Raw genomic sequence first — 20,670 nt, forward strand, 5'->3', positions numbered from 1 at the left:
ATGATCTAGGGGCTGGGCGCCTCCTGTCTTCATCAACCTTTTCCTCTTTTTTATCTTTTAGAAATTCTTTAGCTTGAGGTAAAAGAGACAGCAAATCCACATAATCCCCTTTCCATATTTTATCCTTTGTTGTTGAAGATAAATGAAAACCTAATGGAGACAACTCACATGACAGGTGACCTTTGTATGCTGTCTCTGCAACACCAGGTTTATTTACAGGCAGCGTTTGCTGTGTTACATTGGTAACTGGATATGAAGAGGGGGGAGGGGGTGGGGTTACCACTAACTGATCAGACTCTCCAGCAGCTGTCCCCGGGGCCACCTGGCCTCCATCAACACTGCTTCCCACCCAAACATTACCAGCTGATAGCTGACTTTTCTCTTTTAACACCTCCAACACAGCAGACATTAATACAGACAGTTGGGTATTATTATACATACCGGATCCGGCGTCTGCATGCGGAGCTGGATGCTGATGCTCCACAACTGGAATGCTCTGTGCTGCTCTTCCGCTGGATAAGCCACCGGCATGGAGCTGAGCGGCCCCGCTAGCCGCCGGCGGATTGGGCGACCCAGGTTGCCCTGGTAACCCATAATCCCCCGACATGGCCTGCGAGCGCTGGCTCCCACCACCAGGGCATACGGCGAACTGCGGGCATGAAGCTGAAGCTGGAGCTGGCCCCTCCTCTTTCCCCCACTCGCCGTCATCACTGGAGCCAGACGAATCCTCTCTGGCGACCTCCCGATTGGATGCCGCGAAGTGGGCGGAGCTAGTACCCGGGCGGACAGCCCCTGGTACTACTGAAGATGGACCTGCGACTTCGCCACGCCCACTGCCAGACGCCGCGACCCGGTTGGCCGCACATTCAAATCTCCCCGCTGGACACGCCTCCTCACGCCCCGGATTGGTCGGCGCTGTTCCGGATGGTGGGCGGGCTTCTAACGGGCCAGACTTCGCCGCCACTACCAGCTTGCTTGCCGGACCTCCGCTCTGACGACTCTTCTTCCCAGACCCCGCACCGCTGGCCGCCGATACTCCGCTTCTGGGCCTGGGACCTCCGCCGGCGACACCATCAGGCGAGTAAGGCCTTTTCTTCTTCCTCAGTCGCTTTGCCGACTTTTCCGCTGCTCCGCTGGGTCTACCTGCTTCCTCTGGCCGCTGCTCCTCCAACCACTGGAGACATTTTTCCAACGTCTCCCGACCTCCCGGCTCTTCAGCCTTGGCAGCCAACAGCCTCAATATGTCCATGGCGGCGGGGGCTCCGTATTACAGCTCAGTATTACAGCTCATGAGCTCCCCAGACCGCTCTGGACTAAAGGCAAGCTGAGGCTGAACGGGACCTGCTTTTATACACTGGACTTACCTCTGATTGGTTGCTGCAACAATGTTTAGACCCCAGCAACACCTGGCAGATTACCTTTTACCCACCTGCCGACCAATCCTCACATTAGCTACAATACTTTGCCTTGCAACTTGACCAGAGGGCATTAGCCAATCAGCAGGGAAGCCACCTCACTGATTGACCGTAATGTTAAATATATCTGACAGGACAAATACCATAACGAATGTATTTTGGATTGCCACAGGTCCCATGTAGGGCCTCTTTTATTAGGTTATTGGCCCTGTTCATTAACCCTAAAGGAACGTACCCACTATGTTTTTCCAGCGACCAGGATTTTTTATTTCTGTGCATTGAGTGAGCATTTCTGTCGAGTGTACATGTGTGTGATTAAACAAATGCTGTTTTGTGGTGCGGGTCGATTATGACCATCACAGCGGACTGAATCTTTAAAGGATACTGAGAGCTGAACTATTACATAAAAATGGGGGGAGCAGGCATGTACTACGATACCCTCTTCCTGTCCACCACCCCCATGCTTCTCCTCCATCCTCCTCCTGCGTATATCAAAAAAGGGCGCCTGGAAAAAAGGGCGCGGGGTGTAGCCGAAATTAGAAGTTTGAATGCAAAACCGTATTTTTCGTTTAAGAGGTTATAAACGATAATTTAGTGCTAAATACGTTAAATAAACGGAAATGAAATGGCAAAATACCGTCTATAACAGTAAACTAATTCTGAAATGAAACGTCAAATAGCGTCTATAGCAGAAACGATATTTACACTTGTATTAAGCATAGTACTAGAATGGTAGGTTTTACAGTTATTTTACTACAGTTATACCTAACTTTAGGGTCACAGATATCTCTCCTTATCCCTATCCCTCACACCTAGACCCCCCTTTGTGTAAATACACATAATGTAATAAATTGTATATATTACATATATTGTACTATAACTATACCTAACCTTACTCTCATACAGAGCCCTCCCTATACCTATCCCTAACCCCTAGACCCCCCTGGTGGTGCCTAAACCTAAGACTCCCCTGGTGGTGCCTAAACCTAAGACCCCCCCTGGTGGTGCCTAAACCTAAGACTCCCCTGGTGGTGCCTAAACCTAAGACCCCCCCTGGTGGTGCCTAAACCTAAGACTCCCCTGTTGGTGCCTAAACCTAAGACTCCCCTGGTGGTGCCTAAACCTAAGACCCCCCTGTTGGTGCCTAAACCTAAGACCCCCCTGTTGGTGCCTAAACCTAAGACCCCCCCTGTTGGTGCCTAAACCTAAGACCCCCCTGGTGGTGCCTAAACCTAAGACCCCCCTGGTGGTGCCTAAACCTAAGACCCCCCTGTTGGTGCCTAAACCTAAGACTCCCCTGGTGGTGCCTAAACCTAAGACCCCCCTGTTGGTGCCTAAACCTAAGACTCCCCTTCTGGTTCCTAAACCTAAGACCCCCCTGGAGGTGCGTAAAACTAACCACCACCCTGGTCCTAACCCTCCCTGTACCTATCCCTAACCCCTAGACCCCCTAGTAATGTCTAAACCTAACCATCCCCACTGCACAAAACACGCTAAACACATATAAACAATAATATATTTAATCCTTAAAATACTTCACTCCAAATAACATGAATAAAATAATTTATATATTTGTAATAGAATAACTAGCCTTAAAATCACGTAGAAATCTTAAAATAACAGTAATTTGTAATAGAATAAGTAGCCTTAAAATCACGTAGAAATCTTAAAATAACAGTAATATTTAAAGCGATATTTTAGTAACTATAATCAACGCATTAGAAGTGTAAAAACAAAGTTAATACCAAAAGCGATGTATTTCTAATACAATCAGCTTTAGAAACGTTATTTAAGCATTATACATATGAAAACGAATTTTAAATGATAAAAGAAGTGTAAGCGAAATTTACAAACGAAAAAATAAGTATAATACAAAGTCTAAACGAACTTGTAAACTATATTTGTTATAAACTTTATCCTGTAAACGAAAACGTTTGTTAACACGATCCCTGTAACCGCTATTTCTCATGCGCCCTTTTTTCCTGTCGGGCGCCGAATAGCCGATATTTTGCATTGCAGTCTATGGCGGCGCCCTTTTTGTCCACTATCCCTGTGCGCCCTTTTTTACTAGTTCCCCTCCTCCTATGCATGGTAAACCCTCTGCAGCTCTGCACAGGTCGCCGGAGTCAAGCGATAGTGCGGAGCCATGCAGCCAGGAGCGCCTGCGCACTACCACCCGACTCTGGACTGAACTGCAGCAGAGGATTTACAGTACGAAGGAGAGGGACAGAGGAGAATAGGGGGAGTGGTGGGCATGAGGATGGCATCTAATATATGACTGCTCCCCCCCCTCCCCTCCTTTTTATATAGTAGTTCAGCTCTGGTATCCTTTAAGATATCTAACGACTCCAGCACAAAGGGCCGCAATTGTATGTACTCTCATTCGGGGCCGTTGTGTGCCCTGGCATTTTCCCGCAGTAAGAAGATAGATCAAGGAATACTCGTTCATCAGGTCATATCAACGTGGGTTTCCTGATCCATCTTCTGTAGAGTAAATAGCTTTACGTTTCCATTAATTAGTGCCTGCTGAGATGACACCACGCAAGCTTATACACTTACCTGGGGCTTCCTCCAGCCCCCTGTAAGCCTCCCTCTGTGTTCTTCTGAGCCGCTCCGTTGTACCGCTGTCAGCTCCAGTAGTTGGATACTACAGCACATGCCTGGCCCTGCACCTGCTTGGTCACACCCCTGTGGCCAGCTGCGTACTGCATCTGCAAAGTTAGTTAAAACTACAAAGACGCAAACCGCTCTTGGCCACGAGAGCACAACCAAGGAGGTGCATGGCCAGGGCTGCACATGTGCAATAGTCCCCGGCTGGCTCAGTTGGGAGCTTTACCAGAGCTGACTGCAGGATATTGGACCAAACTAGATGGACACCAAGGGAGTATATGGTTTACAGGGGCCAGGAAGAAGCCCCAGGTATGTAAAAATCCACTTTTTTGGGGGCCAATTCAGTGGCACTTGATTAAGTACTACAGATTGTGTACAGAAACATAATCTGTATTAAAATATCAATGAATTGGCACCAAAAACGTGGTGATTTTTTTTTTTTTTTTTTTTTTTTTTTACTTACCTGGGGCTCCTTCCAGCTCCCTGTTGTCTGTCAGGCCACTCATTGTTCCCAGGCCACTTGCTTGTGTCATAGCCTCCTCTGACAGTGCTGCGACTAGAGCTCTAGTTGCAGCTACTGGACATGCCCAGTCTTGGCGTCTGGGGGCCTTCTTGATTGTGCTCCCATCGCCAGGAACGCTCTTGCGTGTGCACACGGCACCATAGAATTCTATTTTATCGAGTTTATTTGAGTTTATCTTGGCATTATTTGTTTGTAGGAGAGGTGCCTACAGCCAACTCTGGGCAGACCCACCACTTCTAAGTTCATCTACATTTGGTTCGGCGCACACAGGCAGGGGGGGGGGGGATGGGGGCCCAGGCCTGATGATGTGTGAGGGGCCCCAAAATTTCTGATGGCGGCCCTGGCCGCATGTCCTGACAGCAAAGCGGCTGTTTCCGCGTCCAACGCGGCGGTTTGCATGCAGCAGCGTGAGCTTGGTGTGGCTGGGTCTGTTAGTGCACTTAGGCAGATGGAGAGCTACGCGCACGCGGGCCTGAACTCAGGACCTTTACACCAGCAGGGGAAGTGTCAGCTGATCAGGAAGATCAGCTGATTCCTGCAGGACTCATGATTGGCTGAATGGCTCGGGCGGGGCGGCAGAGTCCAGCAACTATATATTCTGCTGCTTGTCAGTTGCTGGTTGTCTGCCATTGCTAACACTTCGTGAAGGCACTCAGACCATAGTCAGATCCCAAAGTGTGCTAGAACCGGCCGGAGCCGGGGATCCACACTTAGCCAGATTCTGTTGATAGCTTAAAGTACTAATTGAATTGTATCTGTGTTTATTAGACCAGTTTCCAAGGTGTTGATGACCAAGGTACTCACACCTTAGTCTAGGAATTCTGTTATTATCTGTGTTATTATCTAGACAGTTTCCTAGGTGTTGATGATCAAGGAGCTCACACCTTAGTCTAGGAATTGTTGATTATTTGTTATGACCTTCTGCTTTCCTGACCATTCTTCTGATCTCTGATTTTGTACCTTTGTCATTCTGATACTCTGTTGCCAATACTCGGCTAGTCTCTGGATTCTGCATCTGCCCCCTGTCTCTGTACTTTATTTGTCCGTGTGTTTAAGACCTGGCTTGTCCGACCTCGAGAACTATCTCTCTTGTTAGGAGATAGTTCGCAGATCTATCAGTGACACTTCCCCATTGGTGTCACTCCTGTTCTGACCTTCCCACTCCCTGTCTGACTCCTCCCCGTGGAGAGTCCAGACTACGGAAGGAACTTGTTGCTGAGCAGTATTCCTATCTGCTCTTGCACCTGTCTTCCAGGTGCGGTCCTCAAAGTATTACTGTTTGCACTTAAACACTTACACTCTCTCAGGTGTCTAGAGGTTAGACATATCTGATTATTGACGATTCCGCAGATCCTCAATAATCGGGTATATCTGTGTTCTTGGGGATACTGCGGATCGCCAAGGATCAGATTCTCTCTCTGGTTGCTGACACCGATCGCTACATCGCGGCACATATATACATACACACACACACACATATACAGTGGGATGCAAAAGTGTGGGCAACCTTGTTAACTTTAATGATTTTCCTGTATAAATCATTGGTTATTACGATAAAAAATGTCAGTCAAATATATCATATAGGAGACACACACAGTGATATTTGGGAAGTGAAATTAAGTTTATTGGATTTACAGAAAGTGCGCAATAATTGTTTAAACAAAATTAGGCAGGTGCATACATTTGGGCACTGTTGTCATTTTATTGATTCCAAAACCTTTAGAACTAATTATTGGAACACAAATTGGCTTGGTAAGCTCAGTGACCCCTGACCTACATACAAAGGTGTATCCAATTATGAGAAAGAGCATTTAAGGGAGTCATTTATAAGTTTCCCTCATCTTTTAATTTACTCTGAAGAGTAGCAACATGGGGGTCTCAAAACAACTCTCAAATGACCTGAAGACAAAGATTGTTCACCATAATGGTTTAGCGGAAGGATACAGAAAGCTGTCTCAGAGATTTCAGCTGTCTGTTTCCACAGTTAGGAACATATTGAGGAAATGGAAGACCACAGGATCAGTTCAAGTTAAGGCTCGAAGTGGCAGACCAAGGAAAATCTTGGAAAAACAGAAGCAACGAATGGTGAGAACAGTCAGAGTCAACCCACAGACCAGCACCAAAGACCTACAACATCATCCTACTACAAATGGAGTCACTGTGCATTGTTCAACCATTCGGCACACTTTACACAAGAAGATGCTGTATGCAAGAGTGATGCAGAGGAAGCCTTTTCTCTGCCCACAGCACAAACAGAGCCGCTTTAGGTATGCTAAAGCCTAGGTTCTCAACGTGTGGTACGCGAACCCCAGGGGGTACTTCTAATGGTTCCAAGGGGTACTCGGGCTTGATTTATTTAACCAAGAATAACAATTTTAGAGATTTAGAAAATGATAAAGCTTATTTAAACAACACCAAATTAGTGTTTTAGCTGATTAAAAGCAATAGTAAATGCTTAGAAATTGTTTAGAACAAATTATCATGTACTAGGATTAAATATATATTTGTCAAGGGGTACCTGTGATAATGTTTACTATGCTAGGGGGTACTTGGTAAGTACGGGTTTTAAAAGGGGGTACATACCAATAAAATGTTGAGAAACACAGTGCTAAAGCACATTTGGACAAGCCAGCTTCATTTTGGAATAAGGTGCTGTGGACTGATGAAACTAAAATCAAGTTATTTTGGCGTTATGCATGGAGGAAAAAGAACACAACATTCCAAGAAAAACACCTGCTACCTACAGAAAAATATGGTGGTGGTTCCATCATGCTGTGGGGCTGTGTGGCCAGTGCAGGGACTGGGAATCTTGTCAAAGTTGAGGGACGCCTGGATTCCACTCAGTATCAGCAGATTCTGGAGACCAATGTCCAGGAATCAGTGACAAAGCTATAGCTGCGCCGGGGCTGGATCTTTTAACAAGACAACGACCCTAAACACTGCTCAAAATCCACTAAGGCATTCATGCAGAGGAACAAGTACAAGGTTCTGGAATGGCCATCTCAGTACCCAGAACTGAATGTAATTGAAAATCTGTGCTGTGAGTTAAAGAGAGCTGTCCATGCTTGGAAGCCATCAAACCTGAATGAACTAGAGATGTTTTGTAAAGAAAAATAGTCCAAAATACCTTCAAGCAGAATCCAAACTTTCATTGGAACCTAGAGGAAGCGTTTAGAGGCTGTAATTTCTGCAAAAGGAGGATCTACTAAATATTGATTTCAGTTCTTTTTTTGTGGTGCCCAAATTTATGCACCCGCCTAATTTTGTTTAAACAATTATTGCACACTTTCTGTAAGTCCAATAAACTTCATTTCACTTCTCAAATATCACTGTGTGTGTCTCCTACATGATATATTTAACTGACATTTTTTATTGAAACAACCAACGATTTATACAGGAAAATCATGACGATTAACAAGGTTGCCCAAACTTTCGCATCCCACTGTTTTACTGTGTGTGTTGCTGCCACTTATAGTAGGTAATAACAATTTGGACTAAGCAATCTTCTCATTTTTTTAAATTATTATTATTTAGTATTTATATAGCGCCAACATATTACGCAGCACTGTACAGTGTATATATATATATCTTGTCACTAACTATCCCTCAAAGGAGCTCACAATCTATCCCTACCATTTCCATATGTCTATATTATGTAGTGTAAGTACTGTAGTCTAGGGCCAATTTTTAGAGGGAGCCAATTAACTTATCTGTATGTTTTTGGAATGTGGGAGGAAACTGGAGTGCCCGGAGGAAACCCACGCAGACACAGAGAGAACATACAAACTCTTTGCAGATAGGGCCCTGGCTGGGATTCGAACCAGGGACCCAGCGCTGCAAGGAGAGAGAGCTAACCACTACGCCACCGTGCTGCCTGTTGCTCATTGAGGATTCTTAGGGTTTTCTTATTTCGAAAAAGCACTTACTGAATGGCTATTGGTCAGTCCAGCAGCCAAAATAGCTTGCAAGTAAGTAGGGACAAGTAGGGAGGCTGGCCGGCAAACTTATATAGATCCTTTCCATGTACAGCTTTTTTAAAGGAAATACTGAAAATCTCCTGTGAGGAGATGGACTAGTCAGAGCTGTCAGAATTTCCCTGCTTACTGTAAGCACCAGTAATGTAGGAGAAAAGTAATCTATAATGCATCTTACTCTTAAGAGAAATGTCCTTCTTTTTATAAGTACGTATTTTAGCAGTCCTTTAATTTGTGCTCACTCACGTTACAGAGATAAGTTCAGCAGTCTACATACCGCGTTGATTGGCTTTCCGCATATCAAGCAGACATAAAAGAGTGGAAGCAGTAGAAACGTCATTGTCTACAATCTCCTGCAAGAACAATAAAAATAATATCAATACATTGTTCTTAAAGCTTAACCAATCCAAAATACTGAGAATAAGCGCTATCAATATAAGTGTAAATGCATGTGCTCTAAAGAGTACTTTCACACTACAGCCATTGCGTTGTGGTGTCAGAGGAGAAGGAGGAAGAGGAGGAGGGGAAGAAGAAAAGGAGGAGGAGGAGTTAACTCCATAATAAGACAAGAGACTCCATAATAAGACAAGAGACACTACTAGCCATGGTGGTAATTATTATAGCCCAAAATAGGGGAAAGGGAAACTTCACCCTAAACAAACATACTGTCATTAAGTTACATTAGTTATGTTAAATAAAATAGATGGGTAATATAATCTCTTACCCACCCTGTTTTAAAAGAACAGGCAAATATTTGTGATTCATGGGGGCAGCCATCTTTTCATGGGGGCAGCCGTCTTTTTGGTTGAAAGGATGGTGACAGGAAGCATGAGACACAGTTCCAACTGTCCTGTGTCCTGATCACCCCTACCAGCTGCGCGCTAGGCTTCAAATCTCAAATTAAAAAAAAAAAAAAATTGTACCAAAACAGCCGAATGAGAACAACAACATCAGAAATCCCATCATGCTTTGCACAGAATCAGGGGAAAACTGCCCGGGCAGTTTTCTTCTGTGCAGCTAAAAATGAGGCTTGCATAAGAAAAACAAAGTTCTGATGCTGTGAAACTGTTAAAGAAACACCAAGCCTTTTCAGTGCTGCTGAGTAGATTTTTAGTCTGGAGGTTCACTTTAAGGCAACTGTGCCTAATAAAAATCTGCTTCACAACAAGAGGAAAATATATGTGAGCAGTAATGGAGATGTCATGTGTATAGTGGGCTCAGTCCAATTCACTTTTTCTCCCAAGTTTTTTCCTAGTTGATATTGTCACAACTTATAATTAAAATGCCCTTTAAGCCACCAGCAAGTAGGGCAATTATCTAATAATGTTCACAGTGCTTTCTCAGCTACTTTGTGGTACTTTTTTAATTGCAGAGTGCTGAAAAGTTATTTTAACCATTTATGCCTTGCAGACATGAGCCCCACGTCCGCAGCGGCAGCTGCTAAAGCTGTAGGGATGCGCTAGTCAAGTCCCTGCAGTGTGGGGTGCTTTGTGGGCAATTGTGTGGGCAAATGCCCGCGATCGTGATGTTCCTGGGAGCAGGTGGAGATTGGCTGCAGGGGACAAAAGTCCCCTGTGCCAATCCGTACATGTCCACCAAAAATGAACACTGTTTTAGCTCAAAAACAGTGTTCATTCAGAAATAGAGCTGCTGCACTTCCACCCGCCGCCGATTTCCGCTGCTTACCACCGCCGATCGTTAGATTTATGAATGGGAACAATGTTCCCATTCATTCATCTCCCAGCAGGCCACCGTGATTGCAGGCCTCCATTGAAGCCTTCGTCACGTCTTTAGTTACAAAGTAGCAACAATGTTGCTTCCTATAGCGTACATTTTGTACGCAGATAGGAAGCGCTCAACGGGGACATGTTGTGGCCATATAGTAAAATTACACCTGCTGTGTCAGGCAAATGATATTTTTTATATGTATGTCAAGAGGGCATATTATTAATAATTTACGTGCTAAAAATTAGTGATGGATGTAAAACTGAAAAAATGCACCTTTATTTCCAAATAAAATATTGTCACCATACATTATACTAGGGATATAATTTTAACGTTGCAATAACTGGGACAAACGGGCAAATAAAATGTGTGGATTTTAATTACAGTAGCATGTGGTATTTTAAAACTATAATTGCCGAAAACTGAGAAATAATGATTTTTTTTCCATTTTTTTCTTAATTATTCCCATTAAAATGCATTTAGAATAAAATAATGCTTAACATAATGTACCACCCAAAGAAAACCTAATTCATGGTGGAAAAAACAAGGTATAGATCACTTCTTTGTGATAAGTAGTGTTAAAGCTTTTGGGGAATGAAAGGGAGGAGCGCTAAAATAGGGATGCTCGGATGTGCCTCATCCACGAATTCGGAAATCCGCGTGGTTGCAAAAAAAAATCCGCATTCGGCCCCGCCGCATGCGGATTTTCGTTCGCGTCCACGCAACCACGCGTATTTTCTGCCGTGAATGGCGTAATCACGCGTGGATTCCCGCCCGGAGGCGGATTTTCTTTTAACGTTAATAACAAAGCCCCCATACATGCTACAATCCCCCAAATTGCATGGATTATCGAGGTGATAAGGGGCAACATAACTTCAACATAAAAAATTCCCCCCAAATTTTTTTTTCTAGAGAAAATGGATTTTAAAGTGAAATCAACATTATTAATTGGTAATAAGTGGTTTTAAAAAGGAATATACGCGTTAAGCAGTCAAAGAGGTGAAGGCGAGTTCCAATGGCACTTGGCGGCGAAGGTACCGCTGGAGGAGGATGAGTGGCTGACGCCAAAAAGGCCCCAGAGAGGTTTTTGGAATTTTTTTTTTTGTTTTTTTTGCAGCAATTAGCAATGACATCGCAGCAGAGTTGTCAGTGGACACGGGCAGTGTGAACGCAGAGTGCAGTGGTGGTAGCGACTGAGTCAGGAGAAGGACTATGCGGGCGGTCAGTTCAGCAGCACAGAAGGACCACGGCAACATACTGGTAGTAGTAGTAGCAGCACAGCGTCATAGTGCTGGCCAAAAAATTAAATGCACCCGGTGACCCGGGCAGTGTGAACGCAGACAGAGTACATTGGTGGAAGCGAGTGAGTCAGGAGGAGGAGGACAATGCCGGCGGTCAATTCAGCAGCACAGAAGGACCATGGCAACATACTGGTGCTAGTAGTAGCAGCACAGCGTCATAGTGCTGGCCAAAAAATTAAATGCACCCGGTGACCCGGGCAGTGTGAACGCAGACAGAGTACATTGGTGGAAGCGACTGAGTCAGGAGGAGGAGGACAATGCGGGCAGTCAGATCAGCAGCAGCAGCACAGAAGGACCATGGCAACATACTGGTGGTAGTAGTAGTAGTAGCACAGTGTCATAGTGCTGGCCAAAAAATTAAATGCACCCGGGTGACCCGGGCCGTGATAACGCAGACAGAGTGCATTGGTGGTACCGTGGTAGCGACTGAGTCAGGAGGAGGAGGAGGACAAAGCGGGCGTTCAGTTCAGCAGCAGCAGCAGCACAGAAGGACCATGGCAACATACTGGTGCTAGTAGTAGCAGCACAGCGTCATAGTGCTGGCCAAAGAATTAAATGCACCCGGTGACCCAGGCAGTGATAACGCAGACAGAGTACATTGGTGGTACCATGGTAGCGACTGAGTCAGGAGGAGGACAAAGCGGGCGTTCAGTTCAGCAGCAGCAGCAGCAGCAGCACAGAAGGACCATGGCAACATACTGGTGGTAGTAGTAGCAGTACAAGGTCACTGAAGGATGCAGTGGGCACAGTACAAGGTCACTGAAGGATGCAGTGGGCACAGCAGTGGGCACTGGATATACAACTAGGTCACTGAAGGATGCAGTGGGCACAGTACAAGGTCACTGAAGGATGCAGTGGGCACATCAGTGGGCACTGGATATACAACTAGGTCACTAAAGGATGCAGTGGGCACAGTACAAGGTCACTGAAGGATGCAGTGGGCACAGTACAAGGTCACTGAAGGATGCAGTGGGCACAGCAGTGGGCACTGGATATACAACTAGGTCACTGAAGGATGCAGTGGGCACAGTACAAGGTCACTGAAGGATGCAGTGGGCACAGTACAAGGTCACTGAAGGATGCAGTGGGCACAGCAGTGGGCACTGGATATACAACTAGGTCACTGAAGGGTGCAGTGGGCACAGTACAAGGTCACTGAAGGATGCAGTGGGCACAGCAGTGGGCACTGGATATACAACTAGGTCACTGAAGGATGCAGTGGGCACAGCACAAGGTCACTGAAGGATGCAGTGGGCACAGCAGTGGGCACTGGATATACAACTAGGTCACTGAAGGATGCAGTGGGCACAGTACAAGGTCCCTGAAGGATGCAGTGGGCACAGTACAAGGTCACTGAAGGATGCAGTGGGCACAGCAGTGGGCACTGGATATACAACTAGGTCACTGAAGGATGCAGTGGGCACAGCACAAGGTCACTGAAGGATGCAGTGGGCACAGCAGTGGGCACTGGATATACAACTAGGTCACTGAAGGATGCAGTGGGCACAGTACAAGGTCACTGAAGGATGCAGTGGGCACAGCAGTGGGCACTGGATATACAACTAGGTCACTGAAGGATGCAGTGGGCACAGCACAAGGTCACTGAAGGATGCAATGGGCACAGCAGTGGGCACTGGATATACAACTAGGTCACTGAAGGATGCAGTGGGCACAGTACAAGGTCACTGAAGGATGCAGTGGGCACAGCAGTGGGCACTGGATATACAACTAGGTCACTGAAGGATGCAGTGGGCACACAAGGATGTCACACTGTGTAATGAGATGCTCATATGCCAGCGAGCGAGCAGTGGGCACTGGGCACGGCACAAGGTCACTGACAGAATGAATGAACAGTGCTGGCAGAGAGTGGCGGCGCCGGCGGTGTGACTGGCTGCCTGCAAATACTACAAGTGTATAACTGTCACTGGAATATACAAGTGAACACTGCAGTTGCACTAACCTGCCTGCCTGCACTACACACAGATAATCCCCACTCCCACTACACTGACTACACTGCAGCACTGAACCTGCCTGCACTACACACAGTTAAATAATCACTAGACTCCCACACTCCCACTACACTACACTGACTACAACTAACTACAGCAATCACTCACTGACTAGCTAACTGTGTACAGTATAAGAGCAGTGTTAGCAAAAAATGCTTTGTTTTTAACACAATAAATGCACTTGCTCAAACAACAATGGCCTGGAGATAATCCTCTCAGCACCACAGTCTAGCAAGGACAGAGCTTTTCCATCATGGCCACCGCTTTATATTCAGGAGGGGAGGGCATAGCTCCCCTCCTGTGATTGGTTGCTAGGGCCTGGCTGGGGCACTCTGATTGGCCTGCAATGTGTCACTTCCGCATAGTTTGACGCATTTCCGCAAACCACGACTTCAGCACCGTGTTTCACGAGCGTGAATGCGGATTTCTGTTCGCATTCACGCGAAGCTGAAGTAGATTTTCGTGGTTGAAAATCTATTCACGGATTTTCGTGTCCGAGGCGGAATGCGTCAAAACGGTCGTGAATCCACGCGTAAGCGTGATCACGACCTGGCGGTGAGCACCACTGCGCTAAAATAGGAAAATTCCTCTCATCCATAAGGTGAAAAATACCCGTGGGCTGAAATGGTTAACCTCCATGGCGGTGCATTTCTGTCTGGAATTATGAGTCAAAAGTAGTACATTTTTTTTCAAGAATTGTAGGTCTCCAATTCTTAAGTCATAACTCACCAAAATATGCCAGAATAAAAGCCTGGTAGACATTCTGCATATAAATACATTACTAGAACACAAGTTTGTTGAATTAATTAAATTTATGAATAAACTTAAAAAATTGTGAAACTGTACAAATAAGGCAGGCAGAGAGTAGTCAAAATCCAGGCAGACGTCAGTGCAGGCGGCAGGCAGAGAGTAGTCAAAATCCAGGCAGACGTCAGTGCAGGCGGCAGGCAGAGAGTAGTCAAAATCCAGGCAGACGGCAGTGCAGGCGGCAATATGTATACATGTATATAGACTTTTTCTGCGCATAAAAAAATTTCATGTCTGCTTTAAATTTAGCCCTGTCCCCCGCCAACATCACGCCGCTCCGCCACACTGATTGGCCGCCGGGTCCCCGGAACAATAGCGAGGATGTGGGGATCCCGGCGGCCAGAATAGGCTGCAAACAGCCGGGGACAGAGGCTGGAGTCCCGCTGTGCAGCGCCGATAGTACAGGACTCCAAAACAGCATAGAAACCAGGAAATTCCCTACCCCGACCTGAGCTCGGGTTTACTGCTCGCAGCTCTTTTTTCCTACCCCGAGCTTAAACAGAAGATGAAAAATTATCTCCTTGGAGAAACTTAGGAGAAAAAGGTAATTGAATTGAAGGAGAGCACAATGGCTATCATTCATAAAGCATTTCCGCATGCGGAAATGCTTAAAACAGCTGACTTTACCGAACACTCGGCAAAGTCAGCATTTATAAAGGCTCTTTCCGCATTAAAAAATGACACTACCGGGCAGAGTGATAAATCACCGCCTTGTGCGGTGATTATCGGCACAAATGTAGCAAAATGTTAATTCATGAAGATCACCGCAAGCGGTGTGAGGTCGGGAAGTACCGCTCCCTCTGATGTGGCGATAACAATGTAAATGAATGGAGACACACAGACCTCCCAGGCAGCTGCAGCAGAGCGGAACACGTAGAAATGTATCAACTCAGCAGCTTCCTGTGTCTCCGCAAGCCTACCGCCAGCCTACCGCCAGCCTAGTTCGGGGAATATCCGCACTGCTATCGCACATGGATACATTTTTATAAATGCCCACCCAGAAGTCTAAAACACCGGCAGCGGTGTTTTCCCGCATTAATTCCCCTTACCAATGTCTATATAATTACTTCCATAATGCATCACTTCATACCAGATGACATGCAAATCCTTTCTTCACATCACTGTAGATATACATTAAGAAACTGCCCAAATATAAAGACATTATTAGTTGTCTAAGAATACCCACAGATGGAGAGCAATATATTATTCTGCGGAATCTCAGCAGCAGATCCCTGTGTGGCAAACAAAATACAAGCGTACCTCTAATACATATCTAGAGGAAAAGATAAAATTTGGATAACAAACACATTTTCGCTACATGGTATGGACTCACCCGCCGTAAAGCAATAACTATCCTGGATTATCCTCAAAGAGCAGGTTCAAATTGTCCTCCTGAGCTAGGAATGAATGGTGATGCTTCCCACTCAACCGGAGGTAAAATACAAAATATTACACACATAATTCCCATCATGCTGGAGACAAATCATGAATCCTTCAGAGAACTTTCAAATCATACACATTCACTGCCAGCATGGCCAACAAGAGCTTCCTGGCACAACCAGTCTCCATGATATCACAACATCATGCATGTCTCTGTTTTTTTGTTCTACGAGATTTTCTTGGAAATACTGGAAATGGTCCGAGATATTTAAACTCAAACGGAAGCACTGCAGAACTGTGAAAACTGGTCCAGTAAGGAAGGCGGGATAGTGTGCTGCTCTGACGTGGTTGAGGATATAAAATGAGGTCCTCTAAGAACATCGATGCTGTCACGGAAGAGCCGTAAGACCAGAAACCCAATCGCAATCGGTTTCCTGCACCGATTGTCGTTCTGTTGCCAGCTCAAGATTTTATGTCTAGGGGGTCTTCTTTTGGAAATCTAGCTTTCATGGCTGCTAGAGGAACTCTTTTGTCTCTGACTGTCCCAAGGTTTGTTTAATTAGCAAGGAACAAAAGGATTTCTTGTCACAGGCAGATCACAGCTAATTGTAAACCTGCCATTTGAAAAAGGATACCATTTGGTGAACCTAGCAAACTGAGCCTTCCACACAGCAGGGCTCAGACTCAGCGGAACCATGTAGCCAGCTTAGAAATACATGGAGTTTATCATTTTTTTGACGGTTTAAGGAATACCGTTCATATGAGAGGTATGAAAGTTATCTCATTCTGCTGGTCCGGATCTGGTGAATATTTTAATATTAAATTGAGGCCCCTGGCATACCCAGAACCCGAGGTATTCCGCTACTTCGTAACCGGGCATGCGAAAGCACCCAAGTTTGATGTCATATAAACTGGCATATTCTGAGGAATATGAATCTGTGACTGTTATGTGTGTATAGGAAGCGTAAGCCGAGATATGAATACTGTCAAATTTGGTGGGCGCTACAAACCCACCCAGGAGGTTAACCGCACCCTGTCCAGCCCCTGGGCTGAGCCTGAGACCCCACCCAAAAATGTGGATTTTTCAAAAGTGCTTGCCAGGGACTCCTCCATTATTCCTCCAAACTCCATCTTCATGGGAGCATGCCACTGCTTTGAGGAAGAGTAGCGGCCATCTTGTCTGAACTTTGGCTCCTGAACTGAAACAAAGAACTGCACGTGTTTTCCCAGAAAGGACTTATTTCCACATGTACTTAAGTATCCGTATTTTCTTCTCTTTTTATTTTTTATACTGCGCTAAGGTTATCTCCATATTTGTTTATTTTAATAATTTTCTGTATAAATTAATTATTTATATTGCATTTATAATAAAGACTTCTAAAAAGTCATTTTATTTTTTCAGCTACCCCTGCTATTCAGCTGCACAAACTGAACTCTAGCTTCTGAAGAGTCGCTTCTATTGTTGATAGCTGGACAAACGAGAGTGTGTTTAACCGTTTTTATTTTCAGGTCTAGAGTCAGCCATTCAGTGGGATTCTCTGTCCCATGGTAACAGAGATGGTGGCAGCCTAATATTTTTTTTTTAATAGATCGTATGCCTCCTTCTGGTCTGTCTGCTGCCAAAATTCCAGCGTTTTTTGTGCAACGATTGCGACCATAGATTGCATGGTCTGTGTGCTGAAACTGATTGGAAGGCATTGTGTGGTCCGGCCACTAGGGGGCTTGTGACACATGCTATATACCCCCTCCATATAGATAACCAGATTTGCCACTGTATAAGGTAGCCGTCCCTCCCCAGTATACATAGCAAGATGTGCCCCCAGTATATGTAGTTCCCCTTCCCCCGATATAGACAGATGTGCCCCCAGTATTAGGTAGTTGAACCTCAAGTATAGATAGCAAGATGTACACCCAGTATTAGGTACCCCCCACAGTATAGACAGCCATGTGTCCCAAGTGCCTCCCCAGTATAGATAGCCAGAAGATGTTCCCCCAGTATTAGGTGCCCCCCTCCCCATTATAAACAACCAGATCTGCTACTAGTATTATGTAGGCCCCTCCTCCCCTACAAGCATTACAAACAAACCCCAGTGACAGGCAGTGTGCATATGGTCGGGAGGTGGACATACCTGATCCACAGTCCTGCGCCACTCAGCTCCACTAGTACAGAGCTCCTGTCCTCCCCCTGTGGGGTGCACTACTAGAATTCTGTCCCGACCTGATGATGTAGCTGCTCAGAATATCATATAAGCAGCCCCATCTTCAGTTCAAACCAGAAGTGCACCATGTATGGGATAGTGAAAGCTCTGCACCAGCAGTGCAGCTGAGCGACATGAGACCATGGATCAGGTATGCCGCTTTGCACAATCGCTCACGGTGGGTCTCTTGGGTCTGGAGAGAGCGGAGGAGGAGGCAGAAGACAGATAGGAGCCCAGGCACCATGGCAGAAGTTTGGGCACAATCACCGGGGGGGGTTCATGCTGCTCTCTCACAGCTGTACACCCATGCCTCTTAAGGCCTCTGCCTCGACCCGGCCATGTTCGCATCCTCACTTTAAAAGTCGATGACAAGTTTAGAAATAAAATAGAAATTCTAAAGCAAAACTGTGATCGAAAAAAATAGATACTTACCACTGTAGATGAAAGACTGTGGATGCTCCAGAAGCTTCCCTGAACCTCCACGGCTCCTCCTCTGCCTGCTGGGACCTTCTGTATCTTCACGGCTGTGTTTCTCTGCGTACAATCTTGCCCGCACTGTGCAGGTGCCAGAGGGTTCCCACAAGGACAGTAGCACCAAGTCACTCATGCACAGATGAAAAAGCCAAACATGAGCTGCTCCGTGTTACTATGTGGGACGTCAGTGTGCCAGCAAAGTGGGGTCATGCTTGTTTATGGATGGAGCACGGCCATGAGTAATAATTAATGTTAATGTTGAATATTGTTCAGAGGGTCTCATCTCAGGAATGGAGGGGCATAGGAAGACTAGGTAATCTTGTGGGAGATCAGGAAATTGGGGCACCTGCAGCTGATAAACTATTTGGGCGTTCCATAGGTAATAATGCCAAATATTGGCTATTGGGCATTAAAGCAGAAATGTGGGCACCCAATAAGTAGCAGGCGCTGGGCCCGTCCAACCGAAATGTTTCATTTTGAGAGTAATTGTTTTGAAAATTATTGTTTTGAAGTACATTTTAAGAAGTATAATTTTGTAAATTATCGTTTTGAAGTGTATTGTTTTTGGAAATGTACCATTTTTTGTATTTACGGTGGAGGAAGGAGGGGTCTTAGGGTTAGGGGTCAGGAAGGGGGGTTTTAGGGTTAGGTGTCAGGAAGGGGGTGTTAGGGTTAGGTGTCAGGAAGGGGGGTGTTAGGGTTATTTGTCAGTAAGGGTGGTTTTAGGGTTAGGTGCCAGGAAGGAGGGTTTTAGGTTTAGGCTTCAGGTTTAGGCACCCCTGGGGGGACTTGGGGTTAGGCATCGGGGGGAAATGCACCTGTTTCACTGCAATGAGCACACTTGTGCCTTTGAGAGTCTTATTAGCCCTAGGCAGTGAGTATTTATCAGATGCATCTTGGTTAGATGCGCGACCATTTCATTTTCTCCCCATTGCATAGTATTGTATTTCTTTCTCTTTGGGTTGGGTTGTGTTTGTGGGCGGTGTCCCCGGGCAGTGAGAGTTCCTGGGGCGCCGCCCACGCGGCACCCCTTCCCCTTTATATGGCCTGTTGCTCCCAGGTCAACGTTGCTAACATGTTCCCATAATGTTGGGTGATTTTAAATTTAGGTTAGAGTGGGGACCCCGAGAGAAGGCTGCACGAGCCGTCCCTGCTAACATGCTCTGCAGCGTGGAACAGATGTCTCTCTCAATAAGAGAAGGGTAAGGTCCCCGGATAATGTGTAACGCATAGAATTGCTTCCATTGTTTGTATTGTGAGATGCATTTGTTCTTAAAGGTACTCTGTAACAAAAAATGTCATTGTGTTTTCTACCATCCTTCAAGTTCCTAAACCTATTATAATGTGCTCTAGCTTACTGCAGCACTTTCTACTATCACCATCTCTGTAATAAATCAGCTTATCTTTCCCCTGTCGGACTTGTCATCCTGTGTCTGGTAGGCTGCCAACTCTTCAGTGTGATCTGCTATGCATGCCCCCTCTATGCACACTCCCCTGTGTGTGTGTGTGTTATTTACATTAGCCAGCTTTTCTCTGCTCTCTTATCTTTTACAAGCTGGATAAATCCTCTGTTCACATACTGATGAGTCGCATACTGCAGAATTACAGACAACCGGGCAGAGCTGTCTGCAAGAGTAAACAATGAGCTTCAGTGAGCTGCAGGGGAAAGAAACACACAAATGATCTCTTGAGATTCAAAAGGAATGCTGTATACAGCCTGCTTGTGTGTGGATGTATTTTCTATGTGTGGACATACTGTACATCAACCTACTTCCTGTTTTGGTGGCCATTTTGTTTGTTTATAAACAAACTTTTTAAAACTGTTTTTGACTTCTTTTAATGTGGCGGGGAGTGGCGAAATTGTGACAGAGGGTAATAGGAGATGTCCCCTAACGCACTAGTATGTTTACTTTTGTGCGATTTTAACAATACAGATTCTCTTTAATGCACCTGTTTCACTGCAATGAGCAAACGTGTGCCTTTGTGAGGCTTATTAGCCCTATGCAGTGAGTGTCTGTCAGGTGCATCTTGGTTAGATGCGTGACCATTTCATTTTCTCCCCATTGCATAGGAGGTGAAAGGGTTAAGTGTGAGAGTAGGGTTAGGTGTAGTTGTAGTAAAATATGTTTTACTATAGTCATTACAGCTGTAACTATTTTTTCATTTTCATTGTTATAGACAATATTTTGCAATTTTGTCTTCACAAATTGAATTGAAAATGCTATTTTCGATTTTAAGAAAGTTTTTGTCAAAA

At 45.5% G+C, this 20,670-nt stretch overlaps 1 protein-coding gene across 1 annotated transcript in view; it reads right to left on the minus strand.

The window, feature by feature from the left end:
• The window catches only part of LOC137542481 (GPI-linked NAD(P)(+)--arginine ADP-ribosyltransferase 1-like), a 65,576-nt gene that overhangs the window by 21,118 nt on the left and 23,788 nt on the right, over positions 1 to 20,670 (minus strand). The window contains exon 2 of the mRNA XM_068264430.1: positions 8,800 to 8,875. Coding sequence (XP_068120531.1) covers positions 8,800 to 8,862 — 63 coding nt within the window. The 5' untranslated portion in view covers positions 8,863 to 8,875. The remainder of the gene's footprint in view (positions 1 to 8,799; positions 8,876 to 20,670) is intronic.

The sequence above is a fragment of the Hyperolius riggenbachi genome, chromosome 2, assembly GCF_040937935.1.
Source record: "Hyperolius riggenbachi isolate aHypRig1 chromosome 2, aHypRig1.pri, whole genome shotgun sequence".
In the NCBI taxonomy this organism is placed as follows: domain Eukaryota; kingdom Metazoa; phylum Chordata; class Amphibia; order Anura; family Hyperoliidae; genus Hyperolius; species Hyperolius riggenbachi.